Raw genomic sequence first — 19,185 nt, forward strand, 5'->3', positions numbered from 1 at the left:
GTTGAACCTCTCATTCTTGGATGTGAACAAACCCACCCCTTATCTTACAGCGCCCGGGGTGCTTGGCTGGGCGCTCGGGCTGGGGCGGGGTCGGGTGCAGGGGCGTCTGGAGCGCCTGGCGGTGTGTGTCTCTCAGCTTCTGGCGGCTGCTGGCGTCTCAGGAAGGCGGTTCTGGGCGGTGACCGGTGGCGAGCACCTGGAAGGTAGATGTGGGCCTTTCCCACATCTAGGGTTCGCTGGGGGCTGAGTGTGAGTGTGTGTGAGTGTGTCTGGAGCAGCGGGGAAGGCCCGCTGCAGACGCGAGCCCCGGACGCGCCAGGCGGCGGGGAGAGCAGCTGCGCAGCCGCCGCCGCGGAGCACCATCGATTCACCTTGGCTCGCGGGGCCGGCGGGGGGCCCCCGTCCTTGACCCGCCTGAGTCAACGTGCGTCATCCCTTGGCGGCCGAGTCCAGGTTGGGGGTCCGCTTAGAGGGCTGGGGGGCCCTGGCCGGGAGGCGCGATAGAGGAAAAGTAGTGTATGCCAAGACAACGGTTCTCACTCCAGTGAGCTTCAGAGTCTCCCGCGGACCTTGTTGGGACTCGTTGCCCGCGCCATCCCCAGACTTTCTGATTTGAGTAGGTCTGGGATGGGTCAGGGAATTTGCCCTCTAACAAGTACCCAGGTGCTGTCCAAGCTGCTGGTCAGGGGTTCTAAGGCACTTCTTGTGTGGAAGAAGCAGGTGAAACCCGTGATCCCCCCTCGCCCTTTCTCCTGCTCCCCTCCTCCCCACAGTTCCTGCCCTTGAGGGAGCAGGAGACTGGCAGCTTTGAGGAGCAGGGAAACGGAAGATGGGTCGATGGTTGAGAAGGGAGCAGGGCTGAGGAAGAGGTATTGTGAGCTGGGGAGGAATGAAGTGCTGAGCTGAGGGTGGGTATGGGGCTGAAAAGGGTGGGCAGAGGTTTCTGACTGGCCCAGGTATTGCCAGTTCAGCTGCTTGCCTAACTGAGCCACCAGGTTCCTGACATTCCAGGAAAATGATGAGCAGAGATCTGTGAGGGGAGAGGCCAGAAATCTCTTCCTCTAGCCTGATCCTCCTTGGAGGTCTCTAGTTTTTGTGGACTTGGATGCCTCTGGGCTGAGGTCCTGTGAAGGAGTGACTCTGCCCCTGGCCTGGCTTGACCAGGGCTGTAGCTCCCCAGACATAAGCACTCAGGTGAAGAGAGTGAAAAAATCAGTGCACTTAGAGATGTCACACTTCTTGCCTCCTGAGATTGCAGGAAGGCCCCTGGAATTACCTGTGAATTTTTAATTTCTGAGAACATTTGTCCTGGGTTCTGAAGAAGACGGGTGTGCATTGGCCTGGAAGCTTAAGGATTTTGGTGGGAGATTTAGTTCTTGGCCTAGGTTTCTTCATCTGTTGAATGAAGATGGTATAGTTGATCTACATGACTGCTCCCAGACCTTCCCCACCCTCCCAATTCCCAACTCAGTTCTCAGTGTTGGAGCCCAGAGTAGATATCCAGCCAGAGGGTCTCCTTTCTCCTCTGCAGTCAGGTTCCAGTCTCCCTGACCCTGCCTGACAGGTTTCATCAAAGTTTCAAAGGTCATAGTCAGTCTCACTTGAAAAGAGGACTGACTGTATCTGAGTTTGGGGAGACCAGGAGGCTTGTGGGCCTAATACTGAATTAAAGCAGTCCTGAAATCAGTATGTGTGTGTGTTTCGCTCCTGGAGATAACCTCTGGTTAATATTTATTCTTGAGAATAACTGTATCGTGACTATCAAGCTGAGAAATAAAGGCTTATGTATTGATTGACACTAGGAAAATTGAGGAGTGAAATTCTCACTTTAAAGTAGACAATCCCTGAAACCAGGCCGTTTTCCAATTTAAAGCTATTCCCAGTTCTCTTCAGGTTGTTCCTATTCTGAATCTAAACATGTCTTTAACAATCCAGAGTGTGTTACATGAAGGAAGTACAGTATTCTCAGGACACAGGTTGGCATTAACTATTTTCTAAAGTGTCCCATTGCAGATTGCCAATGAATATTTACAAATTCTTCCTACAATCCAGGCATTTTTCATTTGTTTGTCTTTTGGCTATTTCATGTTGAAGCAGCATGTATGACCTTTACAGCACAACTCCTGTCTTGTTTTTAACTCTTTTTATCAGGAGATTCAACTTGAAAACGGTTATCATTTAGCAGAAAGACAAACAGAAAAGCACATTTTGTAAGCAAAACGTTAATGATTGGAAGAATTGCCCTAATTTCATCATGACAGTGTGTGATTAATCCCCTGGGTCATGTACTTATACTTTAAATTATTCAGTTCATCAGTCTTTGATATTCAGAACCCTTCCTAACTTAATAGGATATTGATTTTGTTGGATGATGTACTTTGACTCTTTAAACAACATCACTTTTAGGGATGACTAGCTTGCTGTGTAGTATTTTATTTAGAGAACTATTGCATAAGGTTTCTTTTTCTTACTTTTTATGGTTTTCTCAGGGTGAAAGCTGATAAGACATCTTGTGGGAAAAGAGGAAACCATCTCTGATAGTGAAAGTACCTATTCTCTTTCAACACTTCTGGCAACCTTTTTTTGTGTGTGGTTTCATTGCTGTGAATATTCATTTTAGTTAATGGGGGCAGGGCAGAGATTTAAGAAAATGTATCTAGACTTGGGGGAAATGCATTTAGCTGGGGACAGAACACACTTACCAAAATTCCCATTCCAGTTATACTACCCTGTAGAAGACGGCAGGAACTCAAAAACTCACCCTTTTTGATTTTTTTTTCTTAATCTAATGATCAATGATCCTCTAAATCTGCAACTGGAGGTGATATTTATGTGAATTCTGACAACATGGGACACAATTTGGAAAACCACACAATCACTCAGGATGCTTCTAATTAGTTAGGAGCTCAGTATCTTGTAGTAAAAACAACCAGATATTGTACTAACATTTACTTTTCATCTCTTTGGGTTTCATGAAATTCCAGCTGGAATCTCTCTAACCTGATTTTTATCCCTTGACACATTTTTGTTGATACTGTTGTTGAATCCAAATGAGAAACACTTTGGAGATTCCTCCCACCTACCAAAATATCTGACATCTAAACTCTACAGAACCGATGTAGTCTGCCCCTTCAGATGTAGCTGTGGGCAACCCTTCTCAGGAATCTTACCCAAGCGGATAAGAGCAGGAATGGAAGTAAGGCAGTCGAATCCCCTCCACCTCCCTTGCTGGCTGGGGACCTTGGGCTGAATTGGCAGCCTCAGTTCCTCGGGGAGGTAAGCGGCTCACCTGAGCGGAGGCATCACTACCTGGCACACAGTGGGCGCCAGGTGTCAGCCAGGAGAGCTAGAAAGCCCCCACTGAGTCCCTTCTTTTGAGGCAGCTCTTTGATTCGCAGTTGCAGGCGGGAAACCTCCTCAGTCGGATGTACACAAATCTCTCCAGACAATAGAGAGGGCCGCAGGGAGGAGACCTTGGGGCTGGCAAAGGCATTTCCTGTCTGCGGAGGATCTTGACTTTGGCGCATCCGGCGATAGCTAAGAAGTTTTCGAAGCGTCCGAACGCTTTCTCGTGTGTGGCTACTTCTAAAAAAAAGTCACTACCAATTTCAAGCGATTTTCAGATGACAGCTGGTAAGATCATTGCTCACTTAAAAAACATTTTTTAAAAATTAATGTTTTTTCTAATTTGGAAGAGTTTGGTATCATTAAAAATCTTAAAAGTTAAAAAATCTCAGCACTCCATAACACTAGGACAAGGAAGGATTAACGGTAACCCCATCCTCGCCCCCTTCCCCCACCATTCGTAGATACTTGCAGAACTGAGAAATGCCTGTTCAGTTTGTCTCCATTAAACCTGTTTACAGTTTACTTTTAACAGTTTGTGTCCTCAATCCCTTTTCACCTCCCACCTCCACTTCTTTTTATTTATTCCCTCTTCCTCCATCTCAAGGTTACCCTTCCTCATTCATTTATTTCCCCATTAACAGAAAATTATCCGTCTCAATTCTTCAGATCTCACAATCAGGGCTAAGATTTTCTTCCAATACAGAAAATTTAAGCTTTCAGGTGGAAATCCTGAGTTTTAGGGCAATGCTGCCAGAGTCCTAATACATTGCCCTCATCCCTCCAAGGACAAATGTTTTAATTCAGCTTTTTTTTTTTTTTTTAAGCCAGGAAAAGCCATAATAGTGATAATAATAATAAAAAAAAGATAATACTTGTGTCCTCAGGGGTCAGGCACTTGTGCACTGCGGGAGGGTGGGTGGGGGAGTGGAGCTGCCCAGGAGGTGGTGCAAGAAGGTGTAGTCACAGGATGCCTTGACAGAGGCTTCTAGAGGTTCTAACGCAGAGAAAAGTAAATGGAGGTAGTGAATATGCTTTCACGCTACTCTCTCCATTTGTCCCACTCTCTCCTTCCCCGGCCTGGGTCCACAAGTCTGTGTCTCTCTTCATCTCCATTGCTGCCGGGCAAATAGATTCATCAGTACCATCTCTCTAGATTCCCTGTATATGCTTAATATACAATGTTTGTTTTTCTGACTTAACTTCACTCTGTATACTAGGCTCTAGGTTCATCCATCTCAATAGATACAGTAGGAATTTGCCGTATGATTCAGGGACCTCAAACCAGAGCTCTGTGACAACCTAGAGGGGTGAGATGGGGTGGGAGGTGGGAGGGAGGGTCAACAGGGAGGGGACATCTGTATATCTAATGGCTGATTCATGTTGATGTATGGCAGAAGCCAATACAATGTTGTAAAGCAATTGTCCTTCAATTAAACATCAATAAATTAAAAAAAGAAAAGTAAATGGAGGGCTGGTCTAGGGAGAGAGAGAATTATGTTCATAGATTTGGAAGGGAAGGAGGTCAGGGAATAAGTAAGACTGGAATCTTTGGAGGTGTTTGGGTTCCAGCATTTTGGAAAAGGGACTGTGGACTGCATTCTCCCCTTCCAGACACACAGATCTCTTTGCTTGTGCACTTTGTTCTGTCTGGAACTCTCCTTCCTTAGATTGTCTCCTGGCTGATTCCCTCACCTCCCTCAGGCTTGGCCTTCCCTGGCCTCCTATTTAAAATCACAACTCCCTCTTCCCTATTCGCCTCTCACAGTTTACTGTTCTGTTTCCCTTATTACAAATGGATATAACATTTCAACTTACTTATTTATTACTTATTTGTCTCTCATTGAGATGATATTGCCACAAGCATAGGAATTTTTGTGTTTTGTCTACCGCTATTGGTCTCCAGCCTGACATATAATAGGCGCTCCACAGTATGTGTTCAATGAGTTAATGAATGAATGAACATACACTGAGCACTTACTATGCATTAAATATTACAGGAGTCCTTCACATATCGTTTATCATTTAATTCTCACAAAGATCCTCTGAGGTGGATGCTATTGTTGCCGTTTTCCTGATGAGGAAACTATCACTGAGAAGTTAAGCCCAAGACCTCAATTACTATACCGATCAGCGTTGTGTAATGTGAACTTCCTCATTTAATCTGTTGTGCCTCGGACAAGAAAATGGCAACCCACTCCAGTATTCTTGTCTGGGAAATCCCATGGACAGAGGAGCCTGGTGATATACAGTCCATGGGTTCGCAAAAGAGCTGGACATGATTTAGTGACTAAACAACAACAAAGTTGGTATCATTCTAGCCCCAGGCAGTTACAGTGTGTGTACTTTCTTCACTTCTTCACCCTTGAGGAGCTATCAAGCCAAGTCCAATTCTAGCTGTAAGAAGACGGTTGAGAGTTTTCATTTATTGTAATCTTTTTGCCTTAATTCAAGCCCAGCATTAATTCTAGAAGGGATTACCACACAGTATAGGGGATGTTCGGTTTCTGTGTGTATAGCACATTTTTCTGTTACACAAGAAGCTAATAAACTAATAAACCTTCTAGTTTTTTGGGGGGAAAGGAGTATTGTAAAATACGCTTTATATTTTTCAAAATGTTAAACAAAAATCTACCCCAGGCCCATATTACTTGGTTTTCCCATTATATAACCTGTTTAGTATCATTATATATCTCCATCTGATCCACTGATGCATGTCCCCCAAGGGCCTCTGAACGCAGAGCAGATCAACGGCTTACTATGGGGCCCCCAACATCTAGCACTGGGTTTTTCATGCAGTAAGATTTTATAAATATTGTAGTACAGAATGAAAGTGAAAACCAAGTGCCCTCCCCAACGGAAAGGAGAGACATTTTCCCCCCTCCCCAAGCCTTGCACACTCATTGTATTTCCTATTCCTTGGCCATCAGAAACAGCTTCCCTGGATAGCTCCAGGCACACAACAGGAAGCACAATGAGGGCTGCAAGTACAGGAGACAGTCTTTGCTGGGCTTGGTCATGGGTGGGGGGAGGACATGTTTAGGTCTGTTTAGTGCTTTAAATAAGCACTGAAAGAAGATATTCACCCTGTTACGGACATGAATTTTAAGAGGAAGTGCTTCTGTGGGTTTATATTGGCCATCCTTCCCTTAGATTTGGCGATTTCATTTCAATTTCCAATTCACACTTCTCAGTTTCAATCAAGAGTTTCATTTAAAATGTACCTCCTTTACTGAAAAATGAGACTATTTGGGGGTAGTCTGTTATTGCTACTGTTTTTTATCAGCATCATCCGTTTAGCAAATGGAAGCAAGAAATGCAAATGTTTTTTAAGTGTTTTCTTAAAGTAGTTCATGACTTGCAAAGAAACAAATGTAGAAGAAACATAAAATGTGTTTGCTTCATATTCTGCTTCAAGGTTTTAGCTTTCCTTAGCTGCTTCTGGAATCTGCATTGCTACAGACTTTCCATTAATTGTAAATTGGGCAGACTTATTCAATAAATGTTTAAAAAATGGCCTTTGAGTGCAGGTTTAGCGGTCCGGAGGAAGTGGTTTCTTAGACACCTGCCTCCCATATATTGAGTTGATGGTATGTAGGTGGAAGGGAGTGAGACAGTTACAATGATGTATGGTGCTTTTGATTAGTTAATTGAAGGTAAAATTTTTAGCTTCACCAAGCAATTACCTGATCTCATTAAGGTCTTTAAAATCACCCAAATGTGATTTTGCCTGAAGCAGCTGCCTTTGTTTAGATGTTATTTCAGGCATTAAGAAAAACACAATCACAATGTTAATGGTAACCAGAGAATTGAAGTCTGCAATTTCTGGAAATATATTGTTCTGAGTTTTAGTCATTATTCATTATTATCTGAACATGGAACATTAAAATATATTTACATTTGTAGGGTGTTTTACTTTTCAAAAAGTTAAAAAGTATCATGTTTATAAAATATGCTTTTTTAAACTAATGAAAAGTTTTTAATGTTAATTAAAAATTTTTTTTTCTTTTAAATTTTTACTCTTTGGCCTTGCTATGCAGCATGTTGGATCTTAGTTCCCTGACCAGGGATTGAACCCATGTCTCTTGCATTGGATGTGCAGAGTCTTAACTGCTGGACCTCCAGGGAAGTCCCTATGCTATTTTAAATACTTCATCTGAACTTAAAAATTGAATTGCAAAGTTTGCAAACACTTAAAAACAATGATGCTGTTCACATATTATAGCTAGACAGTTATTTTTCCAAAGACCCGATCCATTTGTAATACCAAGACTCCTAGGTACTTGGAAGGAAAGGAAGCAGAGAGACCAGGGGCATTGTCAAGAAACAATGACAGCAAACCTTTGCATATCAGGAGGGCTGGGAATATTAGTAACTAAGCTACTACCTGTTTTTCCACTCAGGGAAGTTAAACTAAAAAAAATTGTTTTTTCTAAAAACAACTTTCCAGAATTAATTTGTTTATGTTGTTACACATGGTTGTTCATGATAAGAAAGCTAGTAACAAGTCAAATGAAAAAAAAAACAAAACAAGTCAAATGAGCAAAGAAGAACCTCAAATTTATTTTAATTCTGGACATAGAGTCTCTCAGTAGTTATAGAATTTTTACAAATAACCAACTAAGGCAGACCTGTTTATAGAAGTGCCCCCACCAATGCCCTCTTCTCTCCTCATTTTCATTCAGGGCCTCCTGTGCCCATTTCATCCCTCAACGTAGTATGATTTGAACAACGATTTAAATGTCCTGAACAAAGGCCAACATCTGGCATCCCACACCCAGAACTATCACCTCGTCCTCACCATTTCCTTCCCATCTCCCCTGGCATCAGGCAGGTGACTCCACCTCTGCCAGGTCCATGGTTGGCCAGCTCTCCTCCTTCCTCTGACCCTGCATTTCCTCCCTTTGCTCCCCCTTCTCTTTGTTTTTTTTTTTTTAAATTGGGAACCAAAAAATCCTTCAAGTAAAGTTGAGGAGAGTCAGATTGGATCAGGGAAGTGCCTCTTAAAGAAAAAGGAAAATTATAGTTCTTGAAGTGAAAATTAGGGAAAGTGCTAAAAAATGCTTTGGGATCTTCACAGACCCCTTCTACCATTATCTGAGTAGTTTTATTCAACTTTGCTTTCAGTTTTTATTACTGGAATTGTGACAGTTTTGTTTTCTACCATCTGCCTTGTGGATAAGGGCTATTCCCCAGTTACATAGGATTAAATAGGCTTCAGGGGACTGCACCAGGATATGATCTTCTTGAAATCTATCATCTGAATCACATTAATTTTTCTTGGTTATGAAAGCCATACATTCTCAGTGTGAAGTAAATGAAAAATAAAGTGTGCAGAAGAAAAAGAATTGTCATCCGTGATCCCACCATTTAGGGATTCAAGTCTATGGAAACTCTAGGACAATTTCTTTGGTCATTTTCCCCACCAGTTTATATGCTTCATAATTTTAAATTTTGACATCTTTCATCTTAAAATTATTTTTGAATGGTTAAAAATGTAAATACTAGAAAAGGTAATATAGTCAAAAGTAAGTGTCCCTCTTTCTCTCTCTCCCTGCTCCAGTCATCTAGTTGACTATCAGAGGCAATTTCTTAGTGATTTCCTTGGTGGTCTTTTGGCAATGGTGTATATTTTTATACAAACACATTTGTAAAGTATCGACTCCTTTGTCTCAGTACAAATCTTAATGTACTGTTCATTCTTTTCTAGATCTTGCTTTTTTCCACAGCAGATTTTAAATATTGTCTTATATCAGTATACATAGACCTTTTCTTTTTCTTTACTTTTCTTTTTTTTGGCTGGTTGGATTATATTTCATTTTATATCTGAATCCTAAATGATTTGATGTACCATTGAGTTGTTTTCAGCCTTTTGCTATTACATACAATGCTACAATAAATATCTTGCATGCATAGAATTTCTGCTCTAAATTACCGAGGACAAATTTCTAGTGTTGGAATTGCTGAGTTGTGTGGTATGTGCATTTTTTATCTGCATAGTTATGCCAGTTCACTATAATAAATGAGATTATACTGGGCATGCAATTTGTTTTCCGTGTCTAAAATATTTTATGTAAATATAAGTATTTCCCTTTATAGATTTCATCTTAGTGATTGCATAATATAGTATATGTTTTTGTGGTGATGTCATATTTCTTAGGAGAAGGCAATGGCAACCCACTCCAGTACTCTTGCCTGGAAAATCCCATGGACAGAGGAGCCTGGTAGGCTGCAGTCCTTGGGGTTGAGAAGAGTCAGACAGGACTGAGCGAATTCACTTTCACTTTTCACTTTCATGCACTGGAGAAAGAAATGGCAACCCACTCCAGTGTTCTTGCCTGGAGAATCCCAGGGACGGGGGAGCCTAGTGGGCTGCCATCTATGGAGTCACACAGAGTCGGACACGACTGAAGTGACTTAGCAGCAGCAGCAGCAGGATAGAGTGAGGTACGTAATGGAAGGGATGGGCTTTCTTCTGGGTGGAGAGGGTGACTGGACAAAAGTTCGGAGGCTAAAAAGCAACGCACAAAGACTCGGAAAGTCTTTCCTCATTCAGAGAGCAAATAAGCATCCAAGTACAATAAAAAAATTTTCCCTAAGGCTCTTCCTTTCCATCCTACCCCCACCCCTCCCTTTCTTTATACATTGAATTCTATTTAAAATTTTTATTTATTTTTTATTAAAAAATATTTATTGTTTTGACTGTGCTGAGTCTCTGTTGCTGCATGGGCTTTTCTCTAGTTGCAGAGAGTTGGGGCTGCTCTTCATTTGTGGTACACAGGCTTCTCATTGCGGTGGCTTCTCTTGTTTTGGAGCACAGGATCTAGGGTGCATGGGCTTCAGTAGTTGTGGCTCCTGGGTTCTAGAGCACAGACTCAGTAGTTGTGGCCCACTGGCTTAGTTGCTCCGTGGCATGTGGGATCCTCCTGGATCAGGGATCGAACCTGTGTCTCCTGCATTGAGGATCCTTTACCATTAAACCACTTGGTAAGCGCTTTACATTGAATTCTTAATCTACTTGGAATTTATTTTGTCCTACAATATGAGACGAGGCTGGAGAAGGGAAGGACAACCCACTCCAGCATTCTTGCCTGGAAAATTTCATGGACAGAGAAGCCTGGTGGGTGACTGTCCATGGGGTTGCACAGTCGGGCACAACTGAGTAACTCACACTAACTATGAGGTGAGGAACCAAATGAAAAATTTCCCTCAAATATTTAGCCAATATTCAGTAATAATTCATTCAATAATCCTTGCTTTTTGGCCCTTTTCCTATATTAAATATCTAAAAATATGTTGGTTTCTGGACTAATACAATGTTCTTACAATTTCATTTCTATACTTCATGTATCTGTGGCTGGCTATAAGGAGTAGAACTTGCATTTTGCAACAGAAGGAAGAGATATCTTACTCATCTTTGCATATAGTCAGCTTTCTCCTTCCAAGGTGTGGGCCAACTTTTGAATAGACAATAGCTAGCATCCAATTCTATTTAGGTCTTCCTGCTCATTATCGTTTTACCACAGATGAAAGGACTGTCAGAACGTACGAAGCACCAGATTGAAGAAGCCCAGAATTAGGAAGCTTTATGTGTCTCACTGTCTGAATCCTCTGACATGGAAGAGCAGATGCCCTGCTTACCAGTCCACTCATATTTTAAATTATAATATTTCAGTGTTGTATTGGGCAAAACCTTAGATTTTAAAAAATAGCTAACACTTATTGGAGGGTTATATTTTTTTCCATTTTTTTTCTAATCATCATTAATGTTCTCAGTAAAGTTAAATATTTTCTAGATATAATTCATACTCAAATTTTTATTGAGGCAAACTACACATAACATGAAGTTAATCTTTATAGAGTGAACAATTCAGTGCCATTTAGTACATTCCCAGTGTTTTATAACCACCATCTTTATTCTGTTCCAAAACATTTTTATTGTTCTGAAATAAAACTCTGTACCCATTAAGCAAACACTTATTTTCCCTTGCCCCCAGCCCCTGGTACCCACTAATCTGCTTTCTGTCTCTATGGGTTTATCCATTATAGATATTTCACATAAATAGAATAATACAATATGTAGTCTTTTTGTCTAGACTCTAAAACATTAGCATAACATTTTTGAGGTTCATCTGTGTTGTAACATATATCAATATGTCATTCCTTTTTGTGGCTGAATAATATTTCTTTGTATGCATATACTGCAATTTGTTTATAGTTGTCAGTTAATAGATATTTGGGTTGTCTCTACCTGTTGGTTATTGTGAATGGTGCTACTATTAACATGTGTATTCATGTATTTATTTGAGTACTTGCTTTTAATTTTTTTGGGTGTATATGTAGGAGTGGAATTTCTAGGTCATATGGTAATTCTATAACTATTTGAGAAACTGCCAAAATGTTTACCATAGTGACTGCACCATTTTATATTCCCACCAGCAATGTATAAGGATTCCAATTTCTCCATCTTCACCAGTACTTGTTATTTTCCTTTTTTGTTTTTTATTATAGCCATCCTTGTGGTGAGAAGTGGCATCTTGTGGTTTTGATTTGCATTTCTCTAATGACTGATGATGCTGAGCATCTTTTTATGTGCTTGTTTGTAATTTATATATTTTCTTTGGATAAAATGTCTATTCAAGTCCTTTTCCCATAAATTGGGTTGTTTGTCTTTTTGTTGTTGAGTTGTAAGAATTCTTTATGTATTCTGGATGAACTAACTGTGCCATTTACTAGAGCTTTTTATCAGATATATGATTTGCAGATGTTTTCTCCCTTTCTGTGGGCTGTCTTTTCATTTTCTTGATAATGTCCTATGTACAGAAAAAATTTTTAAATTTTGATGAAGTCAAATCTATTTTTTTCTTTTGTTGCTCATGCTTTTAATGTCATATCTAAAAATTCATTGCCAAATCCAACATTATAAAGATTTATCTCTATGTTTTCTTTAAGAGTTTTATGGTTTTAGCTCTAATATCTTAGTCATTGATGTTTTGAGTTAATTTTTGTATGTGGTGTGAGGAAGGTGTTCAACTTCATTCTGTTGTAGGTAGATACCTACTTTTCCTGGCTCCACTTGTTGAAAAAATTATTCTTTCCCCATTGAATGATCTTGGCACCCCCATGGAAGAGCAATTGGCCATAAATGTACGGGTATATTTCTGTGCTCTCAATTCTATTCCGTTGTTCTATATGTCTGTCCTTTTTCTAGTATCACACTGTTTTGGTAACTGTAGCTTTGTGCTAAGTTTTGAAAATGGTAAATGTGATTCTTCCAACTTTTTTCTTTTTTTCATTATCGTTTTGGTTGAGAGTTTGTTATATGCCGGATGCTATTATAAACTTTAGCACACATTATGTTATGTAATTTGTGACAACTTTGTAGTGTAAATATTAATATCCACATTTTGCAGGTTGAGTGATTTGGCCAAGGTTACAGATTTGGTAGTAGTTATAGGATTAAAACTAAAATGAACTCCAGAGCCTACTTTCTTAAGAACTATACATACTGTTTCTGCCAAAGATGAAAGATCACTATAGCTTAGTGACATTGTTTTCTTTAGGTAAAAGGCTAGAAATCTGTCTGTCCTATGAACATTTCTCATTTGGTAACTCACAATCAGGCTAACCTGGTTATATGGAACAGATATACTGAAATCCATTATTCTTTTTTTACATTTAGTAATTAATTCTTAAGGTTTGTGACTGCTCAGACAGTTTTGCATCTTCCTCTATCTTCCTCTTTTTGTGATCTTAATTTTTCAGATGGATGTTGTGAGGTTATTTTCTATTTTGAGAAAATTACACAAATCTGATTTATTACCACAACAGCTCAGAAGTGGTTCCTGTTGAAACCCTTCCACACTGTCAATACTTAAGATTCTGTCATTCTCCTTCACAGGACAGGAAACGATTGAGTATGGGTGATACTCAGTAATGTGTTTTGAACTGAATTGCTATTGAAAAAAATCTCAGCCTGCTTAGATGTGTCAAAGTAAATATGAAGATTTTGCCATCATATATGTGTATGACATTGAAAGTAAATACACAAAGCATACTGTATTGGCAAGCTGTTTCTATGTCTTTAATGTAATATTTATTTATTATTTACATTCAGTAAGATTATTCACTCTTTGCCGTATACATCTGTGTTTTTTTTTTATTTGCTCAGAATTTCTCTTCATAACTTTATTTATTTATTTTTTTAATTTATTTTTTTTATTATTATTATTTTTTTTTTCCAGTGGGTTTGTCATACATTGATATGAATCAGCCATGGATTTACATGTATTCCCAATCCCGATCCCCCCTCCCTACATCTGTGTTTTGACTATACACCATTGTATAACCACTAGCACACAGGATAGAGAACAGTTACATCACCCCCCCAAATTCCTTCCTCTTTCTGCCCCACTTCTCACCCCAGTATCCACTAATTTGCTCTCTGTTCCTATAGTTTTTCCTTTTCTAGAATGTCATATAAATGGAATCATATAGTGTGTTGCCTTTTGAGTGCAGCTTTTTTCACTTAGTATAATGCAGTTTTGATTCATCCGTGTTCTTAACTTTTAGCAATAGTTAGCTCCTCTTACTGCTGAGTAATATTCCATGGTATGGATGTGCCATATCCATTCACCACCTGAAGGATGTTTGGATTGTTTCCAGTTTGGGGAAATTACAAGTAAAGCTTCTATAAACAGTTCACGTAAAGGTTTTTGTGTGATTGTAAATTTAATCTGGAGTTACATAATAAATGTGAGTTTAACTTAATGAGAAACTGCCAAACTGTTTTTCACTTTCTTAGTGCTGTTGTAACAAATTACCACAAACTTGATGGCTTAAAACAACAGAAATTGATTATTTCACAGTTCTGGAGCCTAAAAGTCTGAAATTGGTTGGCAGGGCCATACTCCTTTTGAAGACTCTAGGGGAGAATCCTTCTTTGCCTCTTCCTAGATCTGGTGGCTCCTGGTGGTCCTGGCCATTCCCTGGCTTTCAGCTACATCACTTCAATCTCTGTCTTAGTCATTCGTATCATCTTCTTCTCTCATGTGTCTTTCTGTGCCCTCTCCTCTTTTTTTAGGGACACCAGTCATTGGATTGAGGGCCCACTCTAATCAATTATTGCTGGGAAAAATTGAAGGCAAAAGGTGACAGAGGATGAGACAGTTAGATAGTATCACCAACTCAATGGACACGAGTTTGAGCAAACTCCAGGAGATAGTGAAGGACAAGGAAGCCTGGTGTGCTGCAGTCCCATGGGGTCGCAAAGGGTTGTATATAACTTAGCAACTGAACCACAACGACTGATCGGTTATGACCACGTCTTAGCTAATTTTATCTACAAAGACCCTACTCAAATAAGGTCACACTCTGAGGTTCAGAGTGAATGTGAATTTTGCCGGGTGGAGGAAGAAACACTTATTCAATCTACCATAGTGGCTATGTCATGTTGCATTCCCACCTACAGTATGTGAGCATTCCTGTTGCTCCCAATCCTTACCAACACTTATTATTGTAAAAAAAAAAATTAAGAGCCATTGTAATAGTGTGCTGTCTCACTATGGCTTGAATATGCATTTCTGTCATGACTAACAATGTTGAGCATCTTTTCATGTACTTATTTTCCATTTGTATATCTTCTTTGGTGAAGTGTCAATTAAAATCTTTCCCCCATTTTAAATAGTTTGTTTTTTCTGTATTGAGCTTTGAAGCTTCTTTATACATTCTGGATATAAATCCTTCATCGTCATGCAAATATTTTCCCTAGTTTGTGGCGTCTTTTTATTTTCTTAACAATATTTTTTCATAGAACAGAATTTTAGAGTTTTGATAAAGCCTAATTTATCAATTTTTTTCTTTTATGGCTTACAATTTAGATGTTGTGTCTAAGAACTCTGCCTAATTTGAGGTCACAAAGCCTTTCTCTTGATGTATTTTTGAAGCAATAAAGATTTTTAAAGGGACTTCCCTGGTGGTCCAGTGGTTAAGCCTCCAGGCTTCCACTGCAGGGGACATGGGTTTGATCCCTGGTCAACTAAGAAACTAAGGAACTAAGGAACCCCACATGCAGTGCAATATGGGCAGAAAAAAAAATTTTTTTTTAATTGAAGTGTGGTTGATTCAGACTGCCATCCTAACTTCTGCTACTGAGCAAAGTGACTCACTCACTTTCTTTTTTCATACTCCTCTCCATTATGGTTTATCACAGGATATTGAATATAGTTCCCTACACTACACAGTAGGACCTGGATGTTCATTATCTCATATATACTGGCTTGCATCTGCTAATCACAAACTTTTGATCCTTCTTTTCTCCACCCATCTCTCTTGGCAACCGAAAGTCTGTTCTCTGTCTGCAAATCTGTTTCCACTTTGTGGGTATGTTCTTCTGTGTCACATTTTAGACTCCATATATGTGACATAATATGATATTTACTTACTTTGCTTGGCATGACAATCATGTTTATCCATATTGTTGCAAATGGCACCATTTCATTCATTTTTATAGTTGAGTAATATCCCGTTGTATATATGTACCACATCTTCTTTATCCATTCATCTGTCTGTGGACATTTAGGTTGTGAAATAATAAAGATTCAGTTTGGTCTAATATCCAGTTGATTTGAGAGAAAATGCTTGGGTTTACTCAATATTATAAAGAGATTAATTCAGTTAAATTAATTGATGGTTTAGCATTCAAACAATGGAGAAGGCAATGGCACCCCACTCCAGTACTCTTGCCTGGAAAATCCCATGGGCAGAGGAGCCTGGTAGGCTGTGGTCCATGGGGTCACGAAGAGTCGGACATGACTGAGTGACTTCACTTTCACTTTTCACTTTCATGCATTGGAGAAGGAAATGGCAACCCACTCCAGTGTTCTTGCCTGGAGAATCCCAGGGACGGGGGAGCCTGGTGGGCTGCCATCTATGGGGTCACACAGAGTCGGACACGACTGAAGTGACTTAGCAGCAGCTTAGCAGCAGCATTCAAACACTGTCTTCATGACTCCATCATTATTTTTCAACTCTTCTTTCCTCTAAACACAGAGGCTTCCATTTCAGGCAGAGTCTTGGTCAGAGACTCTAGGTTTAGAGACTTCAGGGGATAGAAGTAGTTCTGTTCACCAACAGTTCCATCAAAAGTCCTGGGACTGGATTTGGAAGAGACGCCGAGCCGGAAGTGGAGCTTCCTCACGGGTTTGCTGCGAGGTTTCGGTCTCCACCGGCGGCACCATGTCGAAAGTTTCTTTTAAGATCACACTGACGTCGGACCCGCGGCTGCCATACAAAGTACTCAGTGTTCCCGAAAGTACACCTTTCACAGCTGTCTTAAAGTTTGCAGCAGAAGAATTTAAAGTTCCTGCAGCAACAAGTGCAATTATTACCAATGATGGAATAGGAATAAACCCTGCACAGACTGCTGGAAATGTTTTTCTAAAGCACGGTTCAGAACTGCGAATAATTCCTAGAGATCATGTTGGACATTGTTAATATCCGCTGCTTGGAACATAAAACCCCCTTCCAGAGTAAATATTGGTAATGTTATTATTGTAAAATTGGAATCAGGCATTTGAAATCCTATGAAAACACCAGTAATTGATGACATAATGAAAGGTGACTGTCTGTCCATGCTTGTTCACACTTCACGTGAGGAGAGAACGCATCCAGGCCTAGGGCACCATGACCACAGAGGATCAGTCTTTCATTGCTGCCTCGCTGCACACACAGGTAGTTCATCAGGGGTGAATGGATCAACCATCTGTGTCTTATAACCTGAGGGTGCTTCTGGTCATTCTTTCTGAGAACATCTGGAAAATTAAAATTTACTGAAGCTTCCTTCTTGTCCCTGAGTTAAAAATGTAAAAAAGATTATGGATCCACACATGACGGTTGGCTTGTTAGCATCTGACTCACAGACACAAACATAGTTGATTTCCTCCTTATATATCATTTATGATAAAGGATCATATCAATGAATAACTGTCTTATCATTTAGCTTGTTTTAAAGTTTTAGACTTCTTGAGTTCTTATAAATTTTAATTTGACATCAAAGCGCCCAAAATTGCATTTTCAATCTAGCCCTTATGGGTAAAACTGGTTGGTATCCCACACCGAAGAGTTTTAGAGATGATCTTGCAGACTCCAGTACTTGTAATGATGAGAATTAAGAATAAGTAGAAGCATCAGTTGCTGAACTATGCATTCCTTTATTGATCTCTTTTAAAACAACCTTTAAAATAGGAATCCTCAAGAAACCATCATCTTCTTGAGGATAATCGTAAATAGCCTTCAGGGAGACAGTGTAAAGAAGAACATCTGAAAGTTCACAACAGCGCTCATAGAAATGCTAATTTAAATTCTGGTTGGTTATACATAATGAAGACCCAACATTTAAGGAAGCATTAAGATTATAGTTGTGGGGTGAATAAGAAGCTAGGAAAGGAAAATGGGGAAGCCCAGATGACCAGGCTTCTAGCAAGAAGGAAAGAAACAAAAGGGAAGGCAAGCAGAAACTTGTAACAGGAGTGTCACAGAAAAGGCCAAACTGGTTAGACAAAACTGCAGAGGCTATGGAGAGAACTGAAGGGAAAACAGAACACTTGACAGTGTTATGAGGAGCCAAAGATGATCAGAGAAAGCACAGCATAGGCATTGTCAGCATACGGTTTTCAGAATTCCCCTTAAAGAAAGATATACATAGGGAAGATTATGTTTGCCCTTAGTGAGGGCATCAGTATCTATGCATATCTTGAAAGGAGAAGGCTCATAGTGATTGAGAACCAGCACTTGACTTGCTGTATTCTAGATGCTGCGGTCTCTGGAGGCAGGCCTGGTTGGTTGGTATCTGTTCTGCACTTTGCAGGCCTGGAAATGTAAGCTTCAAGATACAGGTGTTGAATTATTCATGAATAAAGTGTTTCTAAAACCAGTTTTTATTGAAATGTTCATAGGCCCTAGGTTCATTGGGGAAAAATAATTATGCAACAGACTCAGTATCGGAAAGATGATATTGGTTAAGACTAAGACATGGTTCAGATATTTGATATGACTAGAAGTCTTCTGAATTGTAAAGGGCAAAAAATTTTGTGCTGAGGTGAAAAGTATGTTTCTAATGTTTGTGGAATTTTTTATTTTTATAAGCAAACTTATTTTCTGATGCCTAAAGACTCCTGGTCTTTAACAAAATTAAACCTCCATTAATGAGAAATTTTCTGACTTTTGGGTCTTATTTAGATTTTCCCTCATTCTGTTTCTAGCACAGAATTCTGCCTGATTTGTCACACAGATAGGTTTTATGATGTCTCATAAATTATTTAATATTTTTGTTTTGGTTGGAAAATTTTATTGCAGTAAGGTCTTAAAAAGATTTTCTTGTATAGAACTAGACATGTTATTAAATATGATCTGTGACAACTTTGCACAAAATGTTTCACAGTGGTGTATTTAAAGTGCTTTATTGGTCCATGATTCATATCTTGTGAAAATACATTTTCTTACACCATAAACCAAAAAAAAAAAAAGTCCTGGGACTTTTTCTCATTGGACTGCCTTGGTGAACATGCATTTGTCTCTGAACTTATCACCATAGCCTGGAGATGGAATAAGATCATTGGCCAAGTCTTGGTCTTGTTCCTACCCTTAGAGGGAGGGATAGAGAGAGGTCAGCCCCACCTGAATCACAAGGATTGAGAGTGGTTAAATGAATTTCTAGTAGAAAACTAGGCAGATGTGAACAGAAAAGGGGGAACCAGATGATTGTCAAGTAAAAATGACTTTCCACTACAACTGAAAAAATGCCTCTGTGACTTGCTTTGGACTCAATTGTGTCCTCTCCCC

At 39.7% G+C, this 19,185-nt stretch overlaps 1 protein-coding gene across 1 annotated transcript; it reads left to right on the top strand.

The window, feature by feature from the left end:
* Positions 1 to 16,530: 16,530 nt before the first annotated feature.
* On the top strand, positions 16,531 to 18,854 carry LOC122709384 (ubiquitin-fold modifier 1-like). Its single transcript, XM_043926705.1, has one exon. It carries the CDS (start codon positions 16,582 to 16,584, stop codon positions 16,837 to 16,839), a length of 258 nt encoding a protein of 85 aa, XP_043782640.1. The 5' UTR covers positions 16,531 to 16,581; the 3' UTR covers positions 16,840 to 18,854.
* The last annotated feature ends 331 nt before the right edge of the window (positions 18,855 to 19,185 follow it).

This window comes from Cervus elaphus, chromosome 15 (assembly GCF_910594005.1).
Source record: "Cervus elaphus chromosome 15, mCerEla1.1, whole genome shotgun sequence".
Lineage (NCBI taxonomy): Eukaryota > Metazoa > Chordata > Mammalia > Artiodactyla > Cervidae > Cervus > Cervus elaphus.

What these genes read in the sequence shown, in the direction of transcription:
- LOC122709384 (XM_043926705.1), top strand. Translation starts at nt 16,582, where the DNA reads ATGTCGAAAGTTTCTTTTAAGATCACACTGACGTCGGACCCGCGGCTG.